The 27,122-nt window shown below is 38.2% G+C and overlaps 1 protein-coding gene across 1 annotated transcript in view; it reads left to right on the top strand.

The window, feature by feature from the left end:
- Positions 1 to 27,122, top strand: part of CPA6 (carboxypeptidase A6) — a 329,319-nt gene that overhangs the window by 232,694 nt on the left and 69,503 nt on the right. The window contains exons 5-6 of the mRNA XM_033202682.1: positions 296 to 397; positions 3,002 to 3,103. Coding sequence (XP_033058573.1) covers positions 296 to 397; positions 3,002 to 3,103 — 204 coding nt within the window. The remainder of the gene's footprint in view (positions 1 to 295; positions 398 to 3,001; positions 3,104 to 27,122) is intronic.

The raw sequence follows: 27,122 nt of genomic DNA, 5'->3' as shown, positions 1-27,122 counted from the left end.
CCAGAACACATCAATTTTTAATAAAAATCTGTAACTAGTATATTAATGATATATGATAGATAATGGAAGAACAATATAAAGACATAAGCTACTATCTGTAAAGGCAGAAAATTAAATGTAATTTTAAGTATCCCAAAGAAAATTAAAAATAGAAAGTACGTTTTTGTTCAATTTTATATTCCATGTGCACTCCTTGAATTCTAAGACCTACTATTGTCTTTTTGTTTCCTTTTGTTCTCTAGAAGCTCCATTATTGTGAGAGAGTCTAACACAGTTTTTATTTATTTGCTCTTAGATTCAAAATTGGATGCATCATCTGAATAAAACTCACTCAGGCCTCATTCACATGTTCTCTATTGGAAGATCATATGAGGGAAGATCTCTTTTTATTTTAAAGGTAAAAATAAGCAATTGCTATGTAAATACATGTTTACCAAATATTCATCTTTTTCAACTTTGACTTATGGGGAAAAGAAATGAAATGATCTTTTATAGAGTCTCATATTTAACATCATCTGATAATCTCAGAAATATTTTCCCTTAGGTTTCTGAGCCATATTTCATTTTTGCCATTGGATATTCCAGAGAATACTGTTGCTAACATTTTCAGTTATCGATGCGAAGTATTTGTGAGTTGGTGCTGCTTAAGATGAACCAATGCAAAACTATATAAATGTGTAGGAAACTGATATGGTTTGGCTCTGTGTCCCCACCCAAATCTCACATCAAATTGTAATTTCCAATGTTGCGGGAGGAACCTGGTGGGAGGTGATTGAATCATGAGGGCAGATTTCCCCCTTGCTGTTCTTGTGATAGTGAGTGAGTTTTCATGAGATCTGGTTGTTTAAAAGTGTGTAGCCCTTCCCCCTTCACTCTCTTCCTCCTGCTCCACCATGTGAGATGTGCCTCCTTCCTCTCCGCCTTCCACCATGACTCTAAGTTCCCTGAGGCCTCCCCAGCCATGCTTCCTATACAGCCTGCAGAACTGTGAGCCAATCAAACCTCTTTTATTTGTAACTACCTAGTTTCAGGTAGTTCTCTATGGCGACGTGAGAACTAACTAATGCAGAAGCTACGCATTATTCTCATTCATCTTTTGACCCTGCATTCTCTTCCGTCTACTGACCTATAGCTCTCCATTCTTTCTCAGCCAAACTTCTAAAAAGACTGACCTCTAGTCACCATCTCTACTTCCTCTCCTGTCATTCAGACTTTGACTCACCAGCCTTTGCCCCCACAAGTCTTCTAAAACTTCTTTCCAAGGCCAGCAACCACTCCTAGTTGATTCTCCTCCTGTCTCTCTGACCATCTTGGTCTCACTCACTGGCTCCTTTCTCCTTGTTCTTTCTTAGGTTCAGGTAATCCCTGAGACTCTATCCTCAGCCCTACTTTCATACCACAAACACTCTCTAGATAGACACAGCTAGCCCATCATTTCAGCAGTCATCCCAGACCTCTGTATCCATTGCAGTCCACCCTCTGGAACCTTAAATTCACCCCCATTGCCTACTTGACACTCTTCCCTGGATATTCAGAAAAGCACCTCAGATTCAGAATGGCATCCCTCTCCTCCCAATTCAGAAACATGGGCATCATCCTAAAATCCTCTCCTTTAACCATTCACTTTAAATTACCACCAAAAGCTGACCATTTTTTCTTCTGAATATTTCAGATCTGCCCCAGTTGCTTCTCTTGTCCTCATAGCTATTACCCTGACTTCTCTCTGTGTCTGTTCTCCCTGGACTATTGCAGTGGTTGCCTCACTGCTGAGCTTCCTTGGAGCCCCCATTCTTGACCCTCTCATGCTCTAATCCATCCTCCACACTGCTGCCAATATGAGCCCTCAAACATGAGCAAGCAGACACACACACACACACACACACACACACACAGCCCCCCATAGAATACAGGAGGAAGCTCATCTCTTTTATTTAGTATCCAGGGAATCCACGTTGAGCTTTATCTGCTGTTCCTTCCTCAAACTGCAGGCACAGTTCCTCCAATATGGTATGCTCAGATTCTCTTCCGGGATTGACATGCCTTCCTCCAACTTGTCTGCCAAACAAGCTTTATGTCTTGCTGAAGTACTCAAGTGCTCCTCTTCTGAGAAGCCACCTTGTATTACTTAGGAAAATTCAACATAACACTCTTATGTTCCCATGGTAACTTATAGATATTCACATCATAATTGTTGATTGATTGCTTATGTGTTTGCCCTCCCCACTAGCATATAAATTCCTTGTCTGTTCATGTTTGAATCTTCAGTACTGAGCACAATGTCTGACATTAAAAAGGATTTCCTGAAATATTTGTGGAGTGAATTAATGAATGAATGAAAATTAGATCCCCTGTAATTATAATGACAGGAGCTCCTATTGATTTCTCAGCTAGCAACCAGGTTAAAAGTAATATTGATATAGTTGGATTGTAAAGAAAAATCTGCCACTTGATTCTAGAAATCAAGTTGTTTTATGTTTTCATTTCATGTTATAATAAAATTTAACTTTATCCACCTATAAAATATAGCCATTATTTAAGAACTATTCCTTGGGATGGAGAGAGAAAAGGCATGAGGGAGGACTTAGCTTTTTACTTAACAGTAACATACTATATTACAATGAAGAAGCAGGCTGAGCCAGGAGGATTGCAAGAGACCAGGAGTTCAAGACCAGCCTTGGCAACATAGCAAGAACTCATCTCTTAAAAATGAATTAATTAATTAAAATAAAAAATTTTAAAAAATAAAGCAGCAACCTATTTTAGGGATTTTCCTTTTCCTTTTGTGCTTTCTAGTTCTTTTATTATAATTAGGACAATAAATGTATTGTTTCTGCATAAATAAGCCTGGACTTTCGAGATAGATAGGAACTCCCTTTGTCCTTTTTATGCGTTACCTAATGAACCACACTATAATGAAGAATTATGCTGAAGCCTTATTAAATTATGCTGGTCAGTGAATCTAAAAGCCTGAGTTGGTTACTGTGAATGCTCTTGTTTTCAGCTGGGCAGACGTTCACGACTCAAAAGAGCTGTTTGGATAGACTGTGGTATTCATGCCAGAGAATGGATCGGTCCTGCCTTTTGTCAGTGGTTTGTAAAAGAAGTAAGTTAAACCCTTTACATGATGTCCATTTCAGCTAGTCAGTGCTTCCCTGTATTTTTATTCTGCTTAACAAATGAAGTGGGAATTTGAAACCAATGATACCTGATTGAATAACAGTAACACCTTGATTCCATGGGCTGCTTTCATGTTTATGAAGACCTCTTGTAACCCTGGCTCAGCTTATCCTCACCTTTGCCCTTGAAAGTGGGAATTGGCAGCTCTCATTACAGAGAAAGAAACTGAAGTTCAGAGCCTTTTTGAATTTGTGACAAATTAGGAACTAACCTAGCAATGCATATATGGCACAGCTAAAAACCCAATCTGTGGTGTTCCAAATAATTTCTTACAACATATCCAGCTCAAAAAGTTCTACATTACTTGACTTCCTCCTCAAAATCATTCCACATATGCTCTAACAATAAAGAGAGAACAAGGGGTTGCTTGTGCCCTCCTGCTATAGGTCTGTAATTTAGATACCAGAAGACCTTTAGCATCTGTGGATTTAACATTCTTAGTTTCAGTTATTTTTCAGTAACCCTAATCGTTGATGACTCATAGTGATTTCTCATTTTCTTAATGCTTCATTTGAGTCACAAGCCCTCTGAGCTAGTGCGTTGAGTGGGTCCCTATCCCAAGAGTGGGCCAGCCTTTTGTGCCAACACTTTTGTATGTTCTGATGCTTTTCTATTCATTGTCAAGAATGTAGTATCTTTCATGGTTTTTTTTTTTTTTAACCTTGACTTTTAGTTTTGGGAGTTGAGGGGTGACTAATACTGGTAATGAAAGTGAAAGTCGAAGGATATGAAGGGTCTTAGCCACAAAACAACTCGACAGATTTTTTAGCCCTGTACTTACAGAAAACCATTAAAGACACAAAGGATATTTAAATGTATCAGTGATATTTTACCGTGTTTTATGGGGAAATTATGTGCTGTAGTGGAATTTGTAACTTTGAAAACTCTCCTAGGTCTTAGAAAACATAGCTCACAAATGTCAAGAATGTACTGAATTTACAAAATGTCTCTCTGCCACTACCAAAACCACAAAAGTATGCTTAATCTTATAAGTATTGAGTAATAAAATTTTCTAAACATTCCTACTCAGTTTATTGAGTAATTTGCATTCTCTTAAAACCCTATTTCATCCTGCTAGGACAAATGCAAAAGCTAATAAGAAATTAACTCTATTACATTGCATCAAATACCCAATATATACATATCAACATGTTGTCTGCTATTTCAGGTTTAAAAAAAAAAAAAGAAATAGTTAAGTACGGAACATCTGTTGTTGACAGGATATGGTTGTATATATTATTGAAGAACATGAGAATGTATCTCCCTAGCATTCCAGCTAAAGTTTTCCCTCACCCCCAACATATGCAACCTTTTCTTTATAACATCTAAATTTACTTTGTCTATTATATGGTTATCATCTTATTCCTGTACCAACTCCAACAAGAGAAACTGCATCCATCTTGTTCACTGCTAAATCCCCAACATGTAGAACAACACTTGGCACTTGATAGGTGTTCAAATATTTGTTAATGCACTGAAATGATGAGAATTCAGTGGTAATAATGTGGAAAGATTTCTGGATGATGACTTGTCAGATCTTCTCATAGGATATGAATGGTTCCATCTGGGTTTTTATAGCATACAATCTGTGGAGCCATATACAGCAGCACTGTAACCTGGGCTAAATTTCCAAGGAAGAGAAGGACAGTGTAACCACAGGTACACAGGAAAAGGTAGAGGCATGTGCAATGACTGTCAGCTGAGGGCAGTTGATTTTGGAGCAAGAGCAAGAAGCAACTGAGATTAGGCTCCATTTCCACCAATACATTGTTGGGAGGAGAGGCTTTCCTCTCCATCCTCCTCCCTCCTGCACAGGGCCATCACGCGTGCAGAAGAGTGAGGCCATTCCTGTGCCCCTGCTACCCTCCCAACACCTCTTTCACTCCTCCAGATTATGGCTGCCATTTGCTCCTCCACTTTACCACTCCATTTTCTGTCTGAGCCATGGAAGCAACCAGAAATGAAACAAAGGAGGCCTAGAGGTCATTCACCCCAGTGTCACAGTCAAGGTGTCAGCTGGAGCCCTGGGCATGGAGATGTGTGGCTTCCCTGGGGGATGATGTGCTTCCAAGCTCACTCACATGGCTGGTGGTAAGCCTTAGGTCCTCACTGGCTGTGGGCCAGAGATATCAGCTCCTTGCCACATAAACTTCTTCCTAGACCAGCTCAAAACATGGCACCTGGCTTCACTCAAAGCAGGTGAGAGTGAAAGCAAGAGAAAACAGGCCCCAGATGGAAACTATGGTTCTTTTGTAACCTAGTCTTGGAAGTGACCTCATATCACTTTTGCCATATTTTCTTCATTAGAAGTGAGTCATTTGGTCCAGCCCATACTCAAGAGGAGGGAATTATGCAGGGACAGATACTAAGAAGCAGGAATTGTTGGGGATCACATTAAAGTCTGCCTACCACTCCTTCATGAGATTTCCCCCATAACCACTTACATCCTTATGCAAATGTGAACTGGAAGAAAACTTAGCCCTTCTAGGATCCTGATAGAACCTCAGATTGCATAGGTGTTATGTGCACACAGTTGGAAGTCAGGCAACCCCACACTGATGTCAGGGTAATGTCAGCTCTACCACTTACTGTCTGTATTATCTTGGTATCAAGTCACTTAACCTTTCTGAGCCTCAGCAAAATGACAATAATGATAGTATGTAACACATTGGCTTATTGGGAGGATTAAATAATATAATGCATGTGTTCTCTCATAAGTGGGAGTTGAACAATGAGAACACATGGACACAGGGAGGGGAACATCACACACCGGGGCCTGTCGGGGGATGTTGGAAAAGAGGAGGGAGAGCATTAGAACAAACACCTAATGCATGCGGAGCTTAAACCTAGATGATTGGTTGATAGGCACAGCAAATCACCGTGGCACGTGTAAACCTATGTAACAAACCTGCACGTTCAGCACATGTGTCCCAGAACTTAAAATAATAATAATATAATGCATGCAAAAGACTTAACAGAATGTTTGGCATACAATAAACACTTAATAAAATCAATTATTATGACTATTATATCAGCAATTTGGTATTTTTAATAACTAATGGAAAGGGAACAATTAAAAAGAAAATCAAGCCAGGCATGGTGGCTCACACCTGTAATTCCAGCACTTTGGGAGGCCGAGGCAGGAGGATCACTTGAGCCCAGGAATTTGAGATCAGCCTGGGCAACACAGTGAGAGCCTGTCTCTACCAAAAAAAAAAAAAAAAAAATTTAGCTCGGTGTAGTGGTGCATGCCTATAGTCCCAGCTACTCCAAAGGCTGAGGAGGGAGAACCTGTTGAAGTCAGGAGGTCAAGGCTGCAGTGAGCTGTGATGGTGCCACTGCACTCCAGCCTGGGCAACAGAACGAGACCCTGTCTCCATCAATAAATAAATAAAAAGACTCTGGGAGGCCTAGGCAGGTGGGTCACTTGAGGTCAGGAGTTCAAGACCAGCCTGACCAATATGGTAAAACCCTGTCTCTACTAAAATTACAAAAATTAGCTGGGTGTGGTGGTGCACACCTGTAGTCCCAGCTTCTCACGAAGCTGAAGCAGGAGAATTCCTTGAACCTAGGGGGCAGAGGTTGCAGTGAGCCAAGATCATGCCACTACACTCCAGCCTGGGCAACAAAGCGAGACTCCATCTCAAAAATAAACAAATAAATAAATAAATAGAAATTTAAAAATCAAAGATATAAAGGAACTCAACACTATCAACCAACAGGATCTAATAGACTGTACCCAACAACAGCAGAATACACTTTCAAGTGCCTGTAGAACATATTCTAAAATATACCATATCCTCTTCCAAAACATAGACCTTAACAAGTACAAAATAATTGAATTCATAAGATGTGTTCTGTAACCACAATGAAACCAAACTAGTAATTGATGGCAGAAAGATAACAGGAAAATCTCCAAACACTTGGAAATTAAACACATTTCTAAATGATCTATGGGTCAAAGATAAAATCTCATGGGAAGTTTTGATAATACCTTGAACTGGATAAAAGTGAAAATACAACATATCAAAATGTGTGGGGCATAGCTAAAGCAGTGCTGAGAGGGAAATGTGTAGCAGTAAAGGTATACATTAGAAAAGAGAGAAAGTCTCAAAACAAGAAGCTCTTCCTTCATTGACCTAGAAAAATAGAAAATAAACCCAAAGCATGCAGAAGGAAGGAAATAATAGAAATAAGAGCAAAAATCAATGAAATTGAAAACAAAGTTATTAGAGAAAATCAATAACACAATAAGCTGACTGGAGAGCAGTAGCATGATCATGGCTCAATGCAGCCTTGATTTCCCAGGCCCAAGCAAACCTCTCACCTCAGCCTCCATAGTATTGGGACCACAGGTGTGTGCCATCAATTCAGGCTAACATTTTTAAATTACTTTTTGTATAGACAGGGTCTCCCTATGTTTCCCAGGGTTATCTCGAACTCCTAGGCTCAACTCCCACCTCAGCCTCCCAGAGTCCTGGGATTATAGGCATGAGCCATGCACCTGGCCTAGTTCTTTTAAAAGATAGATAAAATTGGCAAAGCTCTAGCATGAGAGACAAAGAAAATAAGAAGATGTAAATTAACAATATCAGGAATGAAATGGAATATCACTACAAACTCTGAAGATATAAAAAAGGTTAATAAGGGAATACTGGGAATAATTCTACCCTTGTAAATTTGACAATGTAGACAAAATGAACCAATTAATTGAAAAACACTAACAACTACAACTTACCTGTTAGAAAGTAGAGAATTTGAATATCCCTATAACTATTACAAATTTTAATTTATGATTTTTAAATGCTCCAAAAAGGAAATTTCAAGACACAGAAGCTTTCACTGGAGAATTCTACCAAATGTTTAAAGAAGAATTAACACCAATTCAACACAGTCTTTTCAGAAAATAGAAGAAGTTGGAACACTTCCAATTCTTTTTATGAAGCCTGATACCAAAACCAGAGACAGCACATGAAAAAGAAACTCAGACCAATATCCTTCTTGAAAATAGATACAGAAATCCTGAATAAAGTATTAACAGAATTTAGCAATCAAGAGAAACAATTATATACCATAGCTAAGTGAGATTTACTTCAGGGATGCAATCCCAGTTTAATACTCAAAAGTTAATCATTGTAATCCACTGTATTAAAAGCTAAAGAAGAAAAAGTATATAATTTTATCAATTGATGTAGAGAAAGCATTTGACAAAATTTAAGATATATCCATGATAAAACTCTTAAAGAAAGGGGAAATTTTTCAACAGGATACAAGATAAACATACAAAATCAATTTTATTTCCATACACATAATAGCAATGAACACATGGACACTGGAATTTTTAAAATACAAGATTATATACAATTACTCAAAAAACTGTAATACTTTTAGGTGTAAATCCAACAAAACATGTACAGGACTTACATGCTGAAAACTACAAAATGCTGGTGAAATAAAGAAAATTGAAGTGGAGAGACATACCACATTCATGGATTGGGAGATTTCAAAATAGTAAAGATGGCAATTCTACTCAAATTGATATAGAGATTTAACACAATTCCTATCAAAATTTCAGCAAGACTTTTTGTAGCTGTAGATAAGATTATTCTTAAAAGTGTATGAAATGGCAAAGGAAGTAGGAGAGCTAAAACTTTTTTGAAAAAGAAGAATGAAATGGGAGGGAGGATTCATTCTGTCTAATTTCAAGACATACCATATACCTATAATAATTAAGAGTGTGTGGTATTGGTGAAGGGATAGACATAGATAAATGGAACAGAATAGAAACCCAAAAATAGATCCACACAAATATTTCCAACTGACTTTTGACAAAAATGCAAAACCAATTCAAGGGAGGAAAGACAGCCTTTTCAACAAACGGTGCTGGAGCAATTGGATATTCATTGCAAAAAAAAATGAGTCTTTTTTTGTATATGGTATGAGTCTAAAGTCTCATACCATATACAAAAAATTAACTCAAAATTGATCATGAATTTAAATGTAAAATGATAAAACTTTTAGGGGAAAAAAGCGTAGAAGAAAATCTTGAGGATCTAAAACCAAGGCAAAGAGTTCTTTGATTTGACACCAAAAACATACTCCATAAAAGGAAAAGTAGATACATTGTACATTATCAAACTTAATCAAAATTTTAAACTTTTGCCTATGAAAAACTGTTAAGAGGATAAAAATGATAAGCTGCAGACTGAGAAAAGATATGCAAATCACATATCTAATAAAAGACTCATTTGGAATATATAAACTCAAAACTTGACAGTAAAAAGCAAGCAATCCAGTGAGAAAATGGGCAAAAGACAAGAAGAGACATTTAACCAAAGTGTATACATACAGATGGCAAATAAGCACATACAAAAAAGATGTTGGGAAAATTAAAGCCAGAGTGAGCTATCACTACACACCTATCTGAATGGCTAAAAACAGATAGATAGATTTATATCTATAGATGTATAGGTAGATCTATACATCTACAGATATATACCACCAATATCACCAAATGCCAGGGAGGATGCAGGAAACTAGAGCACTCATATGTTGCAGGTGCAAATGTAAAACGGTAGAGCTATTCTTGAAAACAGTTGGCAGTCTCTTTTCAAACTAGGCATGGAACTACCATATGACCCAGTAATTGCACTCCTGGCATTTATCCCAGAGAAATTAAAACTTATGTTTGCTCAAAAACCCATGCACAAATGTTTATAGCAGCTTTATTTATAATAGCCCAAAACTGGAAACAACCCAGGTGTCCATCAACAGGCAAATGGTTAAACAAACTGTAGTACATCCATACCATGGAAAACTACTCAACAATTAAGAGGAACAGATTCTTGATAAACGCAGCAACCTGGATGAATCTCCAGAGAATTATGCTGAATGAAAAAGTCCATCTTAAATACCTATTGTATTATTTCATTTATATATTGCTCTCTAAATGACAAAATTATGGAAATGGAGAACAGACAAGTGACTGCTCAGGGTTAGGGAAGGGGTGGAGTTGGAAGGAAAGTGGATGTGGCTGTAAAAGGGCAACATGAGGAATGTGTGTGAGGATGGAAATGTTCTGTATCTTGCCCGTATCGATGCCAATATCGTAATGGTAATATTATACTACAGTTTGGCAAGATATTACCAATGGGGAAAAATAGGTAAAGGGTATATGGTATCTATCCGTATTCTTATAATTACATGTGGACCCTCGTTTATCTCCAAATCAGAAGTTTATTATAAAAATAATAGCCAGGCTGCATACCCCTGGTTTCCATTCTCTTTGGAACCAGGTGCTATCTTTTGCCTAGAGAAACAGTCAATTTCATCTCTGCTCTCTCTTCCCTGCTGTGTAATCCTCATCAGCTGGCCCTGACTCTCTCTGCCATGGAAACCAGAAGTATCAAGGGGGGCTCTGGCTCTGTAAGTTTGTCTCCTCTTTGGCCAGCAGTACTGTACCATGCCATGCCCTGAGAGCCACTTCCACTTCTGCCTCCATTCCAATTTAGTGGATTGATCTGTGGATGTCTATTTTGAAAACACAAAGCTCAGAAAACAGTGATACAGAAGCAAACTACAATAATTAAATGACTGGTAAATTGGGCTTCATTATCTTGTTATTTTGAAAATTGCATAAATGAATTCATTATCTCAACAAATAATTTCTAGTTCCTAGTTGACAGACATTTTTTAAATGCCAGATATACCACAAAACTTATGGGCTTTAGTCTTTTAAGTTGATAGTCATTTAATTCTGTTGGAAAATGTAGAGCCATCACCTTTCTGTTTGCAGTACATGCTACCTCTCTTTCTTTCCTAATATTCACATAGCACAAATTTTTTTAATCTCGTAAGTAGAATTAAGAAAACAAATGGTGGGTACACTTAGATTGCAAAATCTCTCTCTCTTGCTGAATGCTTGCTTATACCAGGTTAGCAAAACCATTGACAATATCATATGATAGTTATGGTGCCATGGGACTTTGAGGGGAGAGGAAAAAGATGAGCACAGACAAGCTGGACTTACTGTTGAAATGGATACTACAGATGCTCCCTTCATCACAAAATTAAAAAGGAGTTTTAAGAAATCTTCCTTTTTGATGTTAAAATTTTCTTTTTTTTTTTTTTTTGAGATGGAGTCTCACTCTGTCACCCAGGTTGGAGTGTAGTGGCGCGATCTTGGCTCACTGCAAACTCTGCCTTCCGGGTTCAAGCGATACTCTTGCCTCAGCCTCCTGAGTAGCTGGGATTACAGGTGTGCACCACCACACACTGCTAATTTTTGTATTTTTAGTAGAGACAGGGTTTCACCATGTTGGCCAGGCTGGTCCCGAACTCCTGACCTCAAGTGATCCAACCACCTCAGCCTCCCAAAGGGCTGGGATTACAGACATGAGCCACCATGCCCAGCCTAAAGTTTTTTTAAATTTGTCGTGGGCCAAGAGGGATGATACAGACACTAAATTCATCAAAGAAAGAAAACTAGAATAGATGCATAAGGAGAAATAAGCAGAGATACACATACAGAACTTGGAAGTTATCTTTCTGCAAACGTGAACAGATATCTACAGAAGAGCAAGAGACTTACCAGGGAACAAAGAGAATAGATAGCAAGGAGATACTTGTAAAGAGAGACACTTACAAAACTTAAAAGCAATGGGCTTGAAAATTAAATTTAAAAATAGAGGATGGCTCACACCTGAGGCAGATGGATCACTTGAGGCCAGGAGTTCAAGACCAGCCTGGACAACATGGCAAAACCCCTTCTCTACTAAAAATACAAAAATTAGCTGGCCATGGTGGTACATGCCTATAACCCAGCTATTCGGGAGACTGAGGCGGGAGAATTGCTTGAACCCAGGAGGCGGAGGTTGCAGTGAGCCGAGATCGCACCACTGCACTCCAGCCTGGGTGACAGAGCAAGACTCCATTTCAAAAAAAAAGAAGTAGAAGAAATCACCAAGTTAAAATAGGGTTGAAAACAGTATGGCAGTTCTTCCAAAAGTTAAACATAGAGTTAAGACGTGATCCCAAAATTCCACTCCTATGTGTGTACCCAAGAGAACTGAAAACATATCCACACAGAAACTTGTACATGAATGCTCATAGCAGCATTATTCGTAATAGCCAAAAAGTGGCCATCAACTGATGAATAGTTTTTTATTGGTATAACCGTACAACAGGGCATTATGCAGCCATAAAAGGAATGAAGATTTTAAGATACAGCAGTGATGGATCTTGAAGACATTGTGCTAAATGAAATGAGGCAGACACAAAGGCTCATATGTTGTATCACTCCGTTTATATGAAATGTTCAGAGAATAGGCAAATCCACAAAAACAGGAAGCAGATTAGTACTTGCAAGGGGATGGGGTAAGAGGGAATTGGAACTAACAACTACCAGGTTCTTTTTGGAGTGATGGAAATGTCCTAGAATTCAATAGTGATGGTGATTGTACAGCACTGCAAGATATTACCAGTGGGGACTAAAAACCACTGAATTGTGCACTGTAAAATGGTGAATTTTATGTTCTGTGAATCATATCTCAATAAGAAGTAAATGAAGTGCTGACACATGCTACAACATACTTGAATCTTGAAAACATGCTAAATGAAAGAAGTCGATCACAAAATATTACGTATTACCTGATTCCATACATATGCAGTGCCCCATATCGGTAAATTTCTGGAAAAAGAAAGTAGATTAGTGTTTGCCTGTGGTGAGGGAAGAGGATAGGATTATCGGGTTGATAGCTAAAGCGTATGGGCTTCCTTTTTGGATAATGAAAGTATAAGGCCAGGCACTGTGGCTCTTGCCTGTAATCCTAGCACTTTAGGAGGTCAAGGTGAGCAGATCATGAGGTCAGGAGTTCAAGACCAACCTGGCCAACATGGTGAAACCCCATTTCTACTAAAAATACAAAAATTAGCCAGGCATGGTGGTGCATGCCTGTAATCCCAGCTGTTGGAGAGGCTGAGGCAGGAGAATTGCTTGAACTGGGGAGGTGGAGGTTGCAGTGTGCCTAGATTGTGCCACTGCACTCTAATCTGGGTGACAGACACTCCATCTCAAAAAAAAAAAGGAAAATATAAAACTATGTAGTAGTGATGGTTGCACAACTCTGTAAATATACTAAAACACACTAAATTGCACACTATAAAAGGATGAATTGTAAGGTGTGTGAATTATATCCCAATAAAGCTGTTATTTTTTAAATTAGGGTTAAATAGCATTCCCCCAGAAGATATTTGTATTAATCAGTTCAACAAATTATTGTTGATCACCACATTTTTAGCACTCTGCTTATATTATGGCCATCAACAGAAGTATAAATCATGGTCCCTGCACTCAAGGGGTCTGCATTCTATTTGAGGAGGAATATTTATGTGCAGGAAACAACATAAAATAGTATGTCTTTGGAGGCCTAAGTGTACTGATTATAGTACCTGAAGGAATTAAGGAATCAGAAAAATCCATTAAGGCTAAAAAGACAAGATTTGGGGAAGCTTTGTGGAGGAAATGATTCTCAAGCCTTGACTTGGAAGTTGGAATTTGATCAGAGAAATGAAAGGATTCCAAGAAAGAGAAAAGATTAATGTTGAGAATGAACATGATATGTGTGTCATTGTAGATTTAGTGAGGCAACAACCTATAGTTTGTGTGTGTAGACTCTAATGCCATATAATACTGCTTGAAAAATTATAGTAAGCCTTGGAAGCCAAGCAAAGTTTGGTCCAATAAAGTGAAATGAGAAAACACTGGCCAGGTGCAGTGACTCACACCGGTGATCCCAGCACTTTGGGAGGCCAAGGTGGGAGGATCACTTGAGCCCAGGAGGTCAAGGCTGCAGTGAGCTGTGATCGCACCACTGTGCTCCAGCCTGGGTGACAGAGTGAGATCTTGTCTCAAAAAAAAAAAGAAAGAAAGAAAAAGAAAACACTGATAAGGAGCAAAAAGCACGTCCCATTGTCAGAGAGCTTAAAGATGAAAGGCAATGAATGATATATGGATGAAAGGAAGGAGAAAGAACCCAGAGTGAGGGCGACTAACTAGAAATTTCTAGGACAGGAATCTACACATAGACAGGAAGAGTGGATGTAGGAATGGAAAGTGAAAAAAACCATGTAAGAAAGTTCAAAGAGGCTGGGCGCGGTGGCTGAAGCCTGTAATCCCAGCACTTTGGGAGGCTGAGGCGGGCGGATCACAAGGTCAGCAGATCGAGACCATCCTGGTTAACACGGTGAAACCCCGTCTCTACTAAAAATACAAAAAATTAGCCGGGCGTGGTGGCGGGCGCCTGTAGTCCCAGCTACTCGGGAGGCTGAGGCAGGAGAATGGCGTGAACCCGGGAGGCAGAGCTTGCAGTGAGCCGAGATCGCGCCACTGCACTCCAGCCTGGGCGACAGAGCGAGACTCCCTCAAAAAAAAAAAAGAAAAAGAAAGTTCAAAGAAAATATTCATTCATTCTATCAAAAGCTTATTGAGCACTTCCTTTTATATGAAAGCAGCATGCGGCCCGGCGCGGTGGCTCAAGCCTGTAATCCCAGCACTTTGGGAGGCCGAGGCGGGCGGATCACGAGGTCAGGAGATCGAGACCATCCTGGCTAACACAGTGAAACCCCGTCTCTACTAAAAATACAAAAACTAGCCGGGCGAGGTGGCGGGCGCCTGTAGTCCCAGCTACTCGGGAGGCTGAGGCAGGAGAATGGCGTAAACCCGGGAGGCGGAGCTTGCAGTGAGCTGAGATCCGGCCACTGCACTCCAGCCCGGGCGACAGAGCAAGACTCCGCCTCAAAAAAAAAAAAAAAAAAAAGAAAGCAGCTTGCTAAGTCCTGTAATGGCACAAGTACTGTCCTACAGTGCACAAAACATTAACCCTTTCCTCAGTGCATTTGCAGTTCTTCTTGGGAGAAGAGACACAGACACAAAAGAAGGCAGCGATAAAGAAAGTCTTTAGGAATTTAGGAATTGATGATTGGCTTGATATGGGAATGGAAGAGGAGAATGGGTCAAAGATAAGATGCCCAAGAGATTAGTGGTGTCATTGAAGTTGGGGGAGTATCAGTTGAAGTGTTGGCAGGACCATTAGTCTGAAGGGAAGTACCCAACACAATACTACACTAAGCTGGTGGAATGATTAATTTGTTCAGCAAGTAATTATCAAGTGTTTACTACTATGCATCAGGCCAGGCCCTGTTAAGACACTGGATACTGGATAATGGGGAGGTAAAATCAAAAGCTCTGCTGTTATCCAACTCATGGATTCTCATGGACCAAAAGAATGAATGCTGTTTGACAAGAGGTGAAAGATAAAGCAAGCTGTCAAAATGAATGAATACCTGATTCACAGGTCTAATTTGGGCAGCAGTCAACCAAGAATAAATTCCAGTGATTTTGTCCACCATAACAAAGTTGTGTGTAAGTACTTTTCTTGTCTGTATTACATAAGCTGATAAGAAGAGACAAGCAAAGGGATGGAAGATTGTAGAAGTACACCATTGAGGTCCTGGTACAAATTCAGGGCAACTAATACCTATATTTAGAATCGCCTAGTAATTTTCAGTGGCAGCTCATTTTTACATCTTTTTGTCTTTTTAATTGTGGAAAGGCCACTTTAATTATTTGTTGCCAATGCAAGTGGAATAGCATTTGCTTCATTTTTCAGAATAACCTCCAACCGAATGAGGCAATTTGGGCTTTGTTCGCTTTTGCTAGTTTGAGATTGTCAACCTCCCAGATTGAGTATCTCAAGCCATGGTTGGTGCTTGCTGGCCCAGAGTTCTGCATAGCACTTCAGTTTTTTCCTCAAATAATTCTACATCGCTGGGATGAATTTGACCAGAGTCATTATTTGTATAATATTGAGAAAGTAACTCAGGGAAATACTTGTTTGACTTCTAAATGAGGAAGACATTTCCAAGCATAAAAGCAAAGAAAGAAGGCATAAAGGAATGACTGATAGCCCTGACTATGTAAAAATATTTTAGTGTAATATTTATTGATGAAGGAAACCCTTCATGACACGTTGCTATGTTTTAAAAAAAACAAGCATGGACAATATAATTTCAATTTTGCAAAATCTATGTCTGAGAGTTATATAGCTATATATCTGAAAAATGTGCCAAACGTTAAAAGAGGATAGGATTATGGGTAATTTTTATTTTATTCTTTATGCATTTCTGAATTTCTCAAAATTTTCTGTATAAAACAGGACAAAAACTGACTATATTTTTAAAATAAATTTTACTCAGACAAAACAGAATGCATTTCATTCTCACACTAAACTCAGTTATGTTTGAGTCATGTATTTCTACAGGTATTTTAGAATCAGCAGTTGAATTATATTTAACTCAGTGGAAGACCAAAGATAAAGCAAGGGTTTGCAAAAAAATGTTTGGGACTAAAATGACCTGAAATGGAAAGTTCTCCCAGACATTGAAGCTGTATAATATACAGGTGGATCTAATTTGATCCTGTTACAGAAAGGCAGCAGTACAAAAAAAGAAAGGAAAAGCAATAAAACATCCTTAATTCTCCAAGTGAGCCACAATATTCATCTGCTGTCTATGTAATGTGAAACCTCGCCCTTCCAGGCCCAGTTTGATTATTGGAAAACCATCTCCATTGTGCATTCCCACCCATCTACACTCGGCACTGCAGTGATGGCTAATCCTAGTGCCAACATCTGGCATGTGATTCAGATGTACTATGCAGATGATTCAAATAAAAATAAGAATAGGAGACTTTCAGGGAAGCAGGTTATTTTCCAGGCAGAGTATGTAGTAATATGTGAGGGCTATGGTGGGTTGTGTGTTTAGGACAGAGCTCTAAGAACGACTTAGAGCTGTGGTTGTAGGAGAAGTCCTCCAACTGGGAAGTCTTTCCAGAAGGGGAAGGCTCTTCTCCTAGGATCCAAAAGTTCTCCAGGGAATAGTCCTTTTGGATAATCATCTCTTTCAGTCTCATTATGTCTTGCTGCTCATTAAAGGTAAAATATAAGCCCTCAGTCATAGGCATGAAACACCAAGGTCTTGGTTAAAAAATAGATCACTAAAAATAAACCTTTTTAAGAAGAGAACTTAAATTGCATGTATGTACCAAAAAACAGGGAATAAATGAGACAACTACTAAGCCCGAATCAAGTGTCTAATGAGTTCCGCTGAGTAAGCAAACACATCTTTGTTCTTAATTACATAATGGAAAACAGCTCACCATATGAAAATGATCTTCATTTTTTAAATTGTCTGACTTTGGCTCACTGCCATTCTGAGTAATTACAATATTTTGGTTTGCTTTTTCCTGGCCTTCAGTACCGTTAGTTCCCCATGTTCTCCCGTGCTCACTCTCCCCAATCTCCTTCATTCTTCACATCCTCCAACCTATCTCTTTCTCCCCTTCTATCCAATTTATAGTGCCTTGAACATAGCAGAGTTTTTATTTAATATTTGTTTAGTTTCAGTTTAACTAAACTGAAATCCATTGCATCAGTTGTACTCCACTACTTAATAATAGCGAGTGTTCTGGCCATTGTGAGGACAGACAATGCTCGCTTTCCACCAGTAGCACCGAACTATAAAAGTGGCCACACAGGCTGAAGCCAGACAGAGCAGTCTTCATAATCAATGAGAGAAATTGTTTGCTCTGTGATCCTAAGAGCTTTTGTCAAAATATTTAAAACTCTCTTACTTTGTTATACATGTATTGGGAAATGATTTTAAGTGGTAAAACTAGTATGCTGTGTTTTAAATCATGAGAAATACTGAGAATTAAAACATCTTATTTCTTTGTTAAAAAAAAAACCTTATAAAGGGTAGTTTGGATTGTGCTCATTGTCTTCTCTCTGTATAGCTTGCAATATGAAATGAGCGTCTTTCATAAAAAAATTTGCCTTGGCAGATTGTCATACTCCTTTCTTCACTGAATCAGCTTCCAGTACTTTTTTTTCCTTTATACTTTCAATGTCACTAAATATCTTAGGGTTCCTTTAATGTGAAATGTTGCCAGGTCACTTCTTCTGGAATATCATCATCCCTTTCATCCCAACCACTTGTCTCATCTGTATTGGTAAATTGGTCCTCACTGTATTCCTGTGGCTGCATATCTAGAGCTGAATGGTGCAGTGTCAACATTTCTAGTCAGCTATTTGTTCTAAGCTCCATTTATATTTGGTTCAGATCTCACCTCCAGCATTAGCACTTTTCATTTCTTTGCTGCACTTTCACCTTTGTTGGACAATTTCCTCCTTCCCCCATCCATTATTGTAAATTACCTTGTAGATTTATCACTGGGAAACAAGGGCACAACACAACTACACACTTTGCTGTCTGTGTGTAAACTGATTATGAGTTGCGCAGTAGTAACCAATCACCCACCCACTGACAGAATTTCAAAGAAATGGTATAATGGATCACAGATCTTGATGCTCATTTTTACTTATATAGTGATTTGTAGACTGGAGATCTAGCAGTGGTAACCAAAACTCACACTTCTGTGGGAGGACTAGTGTTATTTAACTAAAGTGTAGTAACAAATTTGTGTATATAAGAGCCATGCAAAGTGAAGACACCTGTACTTTCTTTTTTGGTAGGTAAAATATAGAGTAGATCTTCATAATACCAAAGTTGTCCTGGCTTCTTCTCATGAGCAAATACAACCACTGAACCACTGTTTTTAGGCTATCTCTGTGTGAAATGTGAAGTGGCATTAGGAAAAAGAATAGACATGTATCTAGCAGTATATTCTTCCTGGTGACACAAAACATTTCAAATATTTATGTCTCTTATTAGAAAATGTAGAATAATTGACAACATTTTCTAGTCTTCACCCTTCCTATTAGATTAGTCACTCTGGGTGGTTCTAAGTATAAGTGTAAAAATAACTAGAATATACAAGATTAGGAGATGATTTTCAGTTTTTCACCCTTCATTTATGGAGCCTTTTCTTCTTGTTACTTTCAAACTGTTATCTGATTGACCATTTTGTATTTAATGAATATCATGTAGTGTGATGTCAGCTATTTTTATAGATTAAGATCCCCTAAAAAAAAAAAAAAAAAAAATCTTCCCTGTAAACTCTCCCCCACTCTAATTAATTCTCCTGGTGTTGAATTTTAAATACCTCCTTTGTGTTGAGATGCACCCACTTTGGTGCCGCAGTGTTTACCTGTCCTAAGTGATATTCCTGTCCAGTCCAGTTGAGGCTGGTCTTCAGCTTGATGGTGGCTGTGCCCCTTTCTTTGGCCTTAGCTGTAACAGGCTTCGTTCTGCCAGTGTGTCCTGCATTGGATGTGTAGTTATTTTTAGGTCCTCTGCAGTGATTCTAAAATAAAAATAGAGGAAAGTTTTAAAGCTACCTTTTTAAAAGCTATTAACACCAATCCTCAAAAAAATGATCTCCATATTCCTTGCTGTCATGAGCTCTAAGAAAGCAACATCCAACCACATAAATCCAAAAACATTGAAAAGGAGGGAAACCCTTTACCTCACTTTGTCATGCCACACAAAGGCATTAGTCATGGCAAAATTTGTCTTTGATTTTAACCAAAGTGTGTTTGGTGAATTCCGATATATAACATGTACATCAGTATGTAGAGGCCAAAATAGTCTTGACAGATGGTGAATACCAAATAGATTCATTCTATGTCTTTCTTAATTAACTTCAGAAATGCCCAATCAGTTCCAAACTTATCATTTGCCTGGCAGAAGATAATACTAAAAACTTTCTTTAATATCTTTTAATTGAACAAATCAGTTTGGTGAAGCCTCTTTAAAATAAATTGAAGTGAGGTGATGCAGTACCTAGGGGCCGCCACACTGAGGCGTATGGTGCATTGTTTTGCAACAGGCTTTCGGATCGCGACAACTTAAGTCTTCCTCATAAGCAACAATAGTAATAAAGAAATTAGACTTTGTAGGTCCAGATGCAACTTGATTATTGGGCATCTCCTTTTCAATGTGTATGGGGGATATCTATTGATTGCTAAAAATAGTTCTACACATTAGAAGAAAAGCACACCCCTGTGTTCTTCATGGTTATCATATGTTAGAATAATAGGAAATAGAGACACATGGTCATGTTTCTTCTAGAAACCGCCACCTAAATGATCTGTGTCCTATTATTTAAGGCACTCAAGCAAGGAGTTCTCCTAAACGTCCTGTTCAGTATTTAACAGTCATCACATCGTGATGATTCTTGCTTTGTGTGACCAGATGGAGAATAGCTGAAATTCTTAGAGAGTTAGAAAAATCACGAATATAGCATATGCAATACAATGACACCCTGCTTGTTTGTCAGAGGAAGAACACGTTCTGACAAGTCTTGGAAATTAAACTGTTTCCAGAATAGAATACTACAGAACAGCTTCTTTGATTAATATATTACTTAGAAATGAAAAAATTATAAATGATGTTAATGGCCTCAAAATATATAAAACAAAAATTGATAGCATGTAAGAGAAGCCAATAAGGCCAAAATAACAATATGAGGTTTTAACACAATTCTCAGTAGTTAAAATAGCAGACAAATATTTAGTAAGAATATAGGTGATACAAACAGTAATAACATAATCCAATGAACACATATAGTATTTTTACCCAATCATTAGAGAATGTATATTTTTTTCAAGCACAACTGGAACATTCACAAAAATTGATTATATTCTAGTCCACGAAGCAAGTATCAACAAATACCAAATAATCTGTTAAAAATACCACGCTCTCTAACTGTAATGCAGTTGTCAGAAATCACTTATTTAAAAAAAAAGATTAGCATATTTAGAAACAAAAACATTTATAAATAAAATTTAAATCAAGGAAATTCAGTATTTAGAAATGAATGGTAACAAAACTACTATATATCATAGGCAATTTCATCTTGATAGATATATAGAATGCAACTAAAATAGTATTAAAGGGAAATTTATAATTTTAAATCAATATATTAGAAAAGAATAGTCTCCGAGTTAGTGAGCTGATCTATACACTCAAGAAATTAGAAAAAGAACAAAAGTGTCAATGACAGGTCAGGTCTGGTAGCTCATGCCTGTAATCCCAACACTTTAGGAATCTGAGAAGGGAGGATTGCTTGAGCCCAGGAGTCTGAGACCAGCCTGAGCAACATAGGGAGACCCTGTCTCTACCAAAAATAAAAATAAAAAACCACTCCTATTCAACATAGTGTTGGAAGTTTTGCCCAGGGCAATCAGGCAGGAGAAAGAAATAAAGGGTATTCAATTAGGAAAAGAGGAAGTCAAATTGTCCCTGTTTGCAGATGACATGATTGTATATTTAGAAAACCCCATCGTCTCAGCCCAAAATCTCCTAAGCAACTTCTACAGTGTCTCAGGATACAAAACCAATGCGCAAAATCACAAGGATTCCTATACACCATTAACAGACAGAGAGCCAAATCGTGAATGAACTCCCTTTCACAATTACTACAGAGAGAATAAAATACCTAGGAATACAACTTATAAGGGATGTGAAGGACCTCTTCAAGGAGAACTGCAAACCGCTGCTCAACAAAATAAAAGAGGACACAAACAGATGGAAGAACATTCCATGCTCATGGATAGGAATAATCAATATCATGAAAATGGCCATACTGCCCAATGTAATTTATAGATTTAATGCCATCCCCATCAAGCTACCAGTGACTTTCTTCCCAGAATTGGAAAAACGTCTTTAAAGTTCATATGGAACCAAAAAGAGCCCACATTGCCAAGACAATACTAAACAAAAACAACAAAGCTGGAGACATCACGCTACCTGACTTCAAACTATATTACAAGGCTGCAGTAATCAAAACAGCATAGTACTGGTACCAAAACAGATATATACACCAAAGGAACAGAACTAGAGGCGTCAGAAATAACACCACACATCTATAACCATCTGATCTTTGACAAACCTGACAGAAACAAGAAATGGGGAAAAGATTCCCTATTTAATAAATGGTGCTGGGAAAACGGCTAGCCATATGTAGAAAGCTGAAACTGGATCCCTTCCTTACACCTTATACAAAAATTAATTCAAGATGGATTAAAGACTTAAATGTTAAACCTAAAACCATAAAAACCCTAGGAGAAAACCTAGGCAATACCATTCAGGACATAGGCATGGGCAAGGACTTCATGACTATAACACCAAAAGCAATGGCAACAAAAGCTAAAATTGACAAATGGGATCTAATTAAACTAAAGAGCTTCTGCACAGCAAAAGAAACTACCATCAGAGTGAACAGGCAACCTACAGAATGGGAGAAACGTTTTGCAATCTACCCATCTGGCAAAGGGCTAATATCCAGAATCTACAAAGAACTCAAACAAATTTACAAGAAAAAAACAAACCCCATCAAAAAGTGGATATGAACAGACATTTCTCAAAAGAAGACATTTATGCAGCCAACAGACATATGAAAAAATAGTCATCATCACTAGTCATCAGAGAAATGCAAATCAAAACCACAGTGAGATACCATCTCATGCGAGTTAGAATGGCTATCATTACAGTCAGGAAACAGTAGATGCTGGAGAGGATGGGGAGAAATAGGAACACTTTTACGCTGTTGGTGGGAGTGTAAACTAGTTCAACCATTGTGGAAGACAGTGTGGTGATTCCTCAAGGATCTAGAATTAGAAACACCATTTGACCCCAGCGATCCCATTACTGGGTATGTACCCAAAGCATTATAAATCATGCTACTATGAAGACACAAGCACACGTATGTTTATTGTGGCACCATTCACAATAGCAAAGACTTGGAACCAACCCAAATGTCCATCAATGATAGACTGGATTAAGAAAATGTGGCACATATGCCCCATGGAATACTATGCAGCCATAAAAAAAAGTATGAGTTCATGTCCTTTGCAGGGACTTGGATGAAGCTGGAAACCGTCATTCTGAGCAAACTATCACAAGGACAGAAAACCAAACACTGCATGTTCTCACTCATAGGTGGGAATTGAACAATGAGATCAGTTGGACACAGGGTGGGGAATATCACACACCAGAGCCTGTCTTGAGGTGAGGGTCAAGGGGAGGGATAGCATTAGGAGAAATACCTAATGTAAATGATGAGTTAATGGGTACAGCAAACCAACATGGCACACGTATACCTATGTAACAAACCTGCACTTTGTGTACATGTACCCTAGAACAAGTATAATTTTTAAAAAAAAGATTCAGAAAAAAAAATTAAATATTTAGCTGAGTGCCTCCTGCCTGTAGTCCCAGCTACTTGAGAGGCTGTGGCAGGAGGATCACTTGAGCCCAGGAGTTTGAGAGTGCAGGGAACTATGATTGTACCACTGAACTCCAGCCTGGGTGACAGAGCAAGACATCTCTTAAAAAAAAAAAAAAATTGTTAAGTCAACAACAAAATGATAAAGAGCAGAAGTCAATAAAACAGAAAACAAGGATATATCTTTCTTAGTGTATCTTCATTTTATATTTCATTAACTTCTGCTCTAGACCTAAATGATCTTAGAACTGAGTTCTACCATTCAGGGAACTAATAATTCAAATATATTAAAAAATATTCTACAAATATAATTTTTAGATACCCCCAAATCACAATAGGGTGATATAACGCTTGTAGCAAAACCAGACAAGGACAAAATACGAAAGAAAATCATACACTTAGCTCATGTAGAAATGCGGATGTTAATACAGTCATGCATTGCTTGACAACGAGGATACATTCTGAGAAATGTGTCATTAGGCAATTTCATCATTGTGTGAACATCATAGAGTGTACTTAGGCAAACCTAGATGGTATTTTATTTATGTGTATTTTTTCATGTGGAAAACCAAATGCCCCAGCATCACTAGTGAATTTCAGCCATTTTCCCTATTGATCTGCAGTGCAAATATCAAGTGTCACATAGCAGATTTCTCTACATGTTCCATTGCAATCTTGTGGATCCACAGTGGCATATGCAATCCATTGTTGACCAAAACATCGTTATATAGTGTATGATTGCATTAGCAACCTGAATCCAGCCAACATATTAAAAATACACATCATAACCAAATGGGCTTATCCCAGGAATACAAGGATGGTTTAACAGAAAATTAATTCTTGACATATCATAACAACCAAATGATTATGACAATACAGGAAGAAAAATCATTTGCTAAAATTCAACAAACATTAGTGACAAAAACAACTTGAGTACAAAACAGAACCTCCTTAATGTGTTCAACCTTGATTTCAAAATTAATGTGAACAGAGAAGAGTCAAAAATAGCCAAGATAATTTTAAACTCAAAAAACGTGAGGAGACACATCCTCCCAGACTCATCAGATTCTATATAATCCATGGTGTGGGGTTGGTGAACTGATATAGACCAGAGTGCATTAATGCAATTCCATCTACAAATGGAAACTTGTTCCCTGGCACAGGTAGCCTGTGCACTCACTGCAGATAGGAGTGTTTACTGATTTAATAAAATATGGCAACATTTAGTAAAATTGAAAACATGTAAATTCATGACCCAACAAATCCATTCCTGGCTATATGTTATAAACAAACTCTCACATGTCTAGGAGAAATAATCAAGAATATTTATTGCAATATTATAACCGTGAAATACCAAACTCAATCTAACTGTCCATCCACAAAATAAGTTGTGTATTTACCTATAATGGAATACCATTTAACAGTTAAAATGAAGAAGTCCTCAACTTAGTAAACGTCAACATTATATTGGGAGGAAAGCAGATCACAGATTAACATATCTCACATATAATGTTAAGGCATACACACAATATCATACATTGTTCTCATGCTACATATATATGTAGCAATACATACAATCATGCATGGAAAGGATAATGTCAAACTTAGGATAGGAATTACCTTGGTGGAGGGAAAGAAAATGGAATCAGGAAGCAATAAAAAGGGAGTTTTTGTTTATAATACCTCCATTTTTTAAAAGCTTTCATAAATATGGCAAGATGTATTGGTGGGCTCATAGGTGCAATAGACGTCTCTTTATTTTTTCTATTTGCTTAAAATATGTCATAGTTTTTCAAAGGGAAGTTAGCAGTTTGTTTTAAATATAAAGTCATGGAGGTCACCTGCACTGGAGAGGACAGAATAAGATGCAAGCATTGCCATGCAGTTCTCTAGACCAGTTACCCATGTAAGTACTAACATCCATGCTTGGGAAAGATGAGACTTCCTCAGTTTGGACTGAGACAAAAGAGCTGTGGTCCCCAATGGTAGAAGAGGAGGGAGAGAAGTTACCATAGCTTTTTTCTACCCCTTTTTTCCTGCCTTGTTGCCCCAGCTCCTTTCTTCTGCCATCTCTTTTTCTCTTCCTCTCTAGAGTGACATGGAAAGTCATAGCTAAGGAAGAATATAGCCAATCACATAGCTCTGTCCCTGCCATCCCAGCAGGAGACTTCATCCAAGCATTGAGGAATCTCTATTTATCTGGGGGGAAAAAATCTACCATTTTACAGCTGATTGCATACTAGGGATTTCTCCCTAGTTCGAGGCTTCAGATAATAGAAATTCAAGCACATAGGAAAGTCCCATTGAAGTTAGTTGCCCAACAAATTATTATTGAGTCTCAAACAAAAGGACAAGAGAGAAAGGGTATTAATGTTTATAAACTTGTGTTACCTTCATAGATATTTAGATTATATATAAGATTATATTTAACTCATGTTCTTGAGTGTATCCCTATATTTTCAGTATTATTTCTAATATAGTGATAGTTTCTAACAACTTGTATCATTAGATTTCCTCTCGATGAATAGAATTCTTATGTAAATACAGAATGCTGCTTATGTGGGTTGAGAAATCCTACTTAACTAGATGTTAAAGAAGATTGAAATTTCAAAGATTTAATTTTGCAAGGCAGTTTATACATAATTTTAGAATTCTTTTATTTGGGGAGGGGGAAACAGGGTTTTTGTTATATGAGTTGAATAAGTCCTGGAGATCGACTGTACAGCATAGTGCCTATAGTTAAAAATACTGTATTATATACTTAAAAACTTCCTAAGAGGGTAGAGCTTATGTTAAGTGTTCTTATCACAAAAAAAAATAATGATAATCTATAAAGAGAGCAGGAGAGCAGGAGGAAACTATTAAAGTGACGGATATGTTTATGGCATAAATTATGGTGATGGTTTATGGGTATATACTTATCTCAAGATGCATCAAGTTGTATACATTAATTACCTATGTACGAGTCTTTGTATGTCAGCAATACCCCAATAAAGTGGGAGTTGTTGTTGTTGTTGTTGTTGTTGTTGTTGTTGTTTTGAGACAGAGTCTCGCTCTGCCGCCCAGGCTGGAGTGCAGTGGCCGGATCTCAGCTCACTGCAAGCCCCGTCTCCTGGGTTTACGCCATTCTCCTGCCTCAGCCTCCCGAGTAGCTGGGACTACAGGCGCCCGCCACCTCGCCCGGCTAGTTTTTTGTATTTCTAGTAGAGACAGGGTTTCACCTTGTTAGCCAGGATGGTCTCGATCTCCTAACCTCGTGATCCACCCACATCGGCCTTCCCAAGTATTGGGATTACAGGCGTGAGCCACTGCGCCCAGCCACGTGGGGTTTTTTTAAACAAATTCATTTATCTGAATTGTGTTTTTAATATGGTAAAAATGCAAACAATCCAAATAAGTGTAAAATGAAAGATAGGCCGGGCGTGGTGTCTCATGCCTGTAATCCCAGCACTTTGGGAGGCTGGGGCGGATGGATCACGAGGTCAGAAGTTTGGGACCAGTCTGGCCAACATAGTGAAACCCTGTCTCTACTAAAAATACAAAAAATTAGCCCAGTGTGGTGGTGTGCGTGCTTGTAATCCCAGCTTCTCTGGAGGCTGAGGCAGGAGAATTGTGTGAACCTGGGAGGCAGAGGTTGCAGTGAGTCAAGATTGCGCCATTGTACTCCAGCCCAGGCAACGCTGCAAGACTCCATCTCAAA

Source organism: Trachypithecus francoisi, unplaced genomic scaffold, assembly GCF_009764315.1.
Source record: "Trachypithecus francoisi isolate TF-2019V2 unplaced genomic scaffold, Tfra_2.0 Lachesis_group7, whole genome shotgun sequence".
Classification (NCBI taxonomy): Eukaryota; Metazoa; Chordata; class Mammalia; order Primates; family Cercopithecidae; genus Trachypithecus; species Trachypithecus francoisi.
This window is presented reverse-complemented; position numbering and strand designations above follow the sequence as displayed.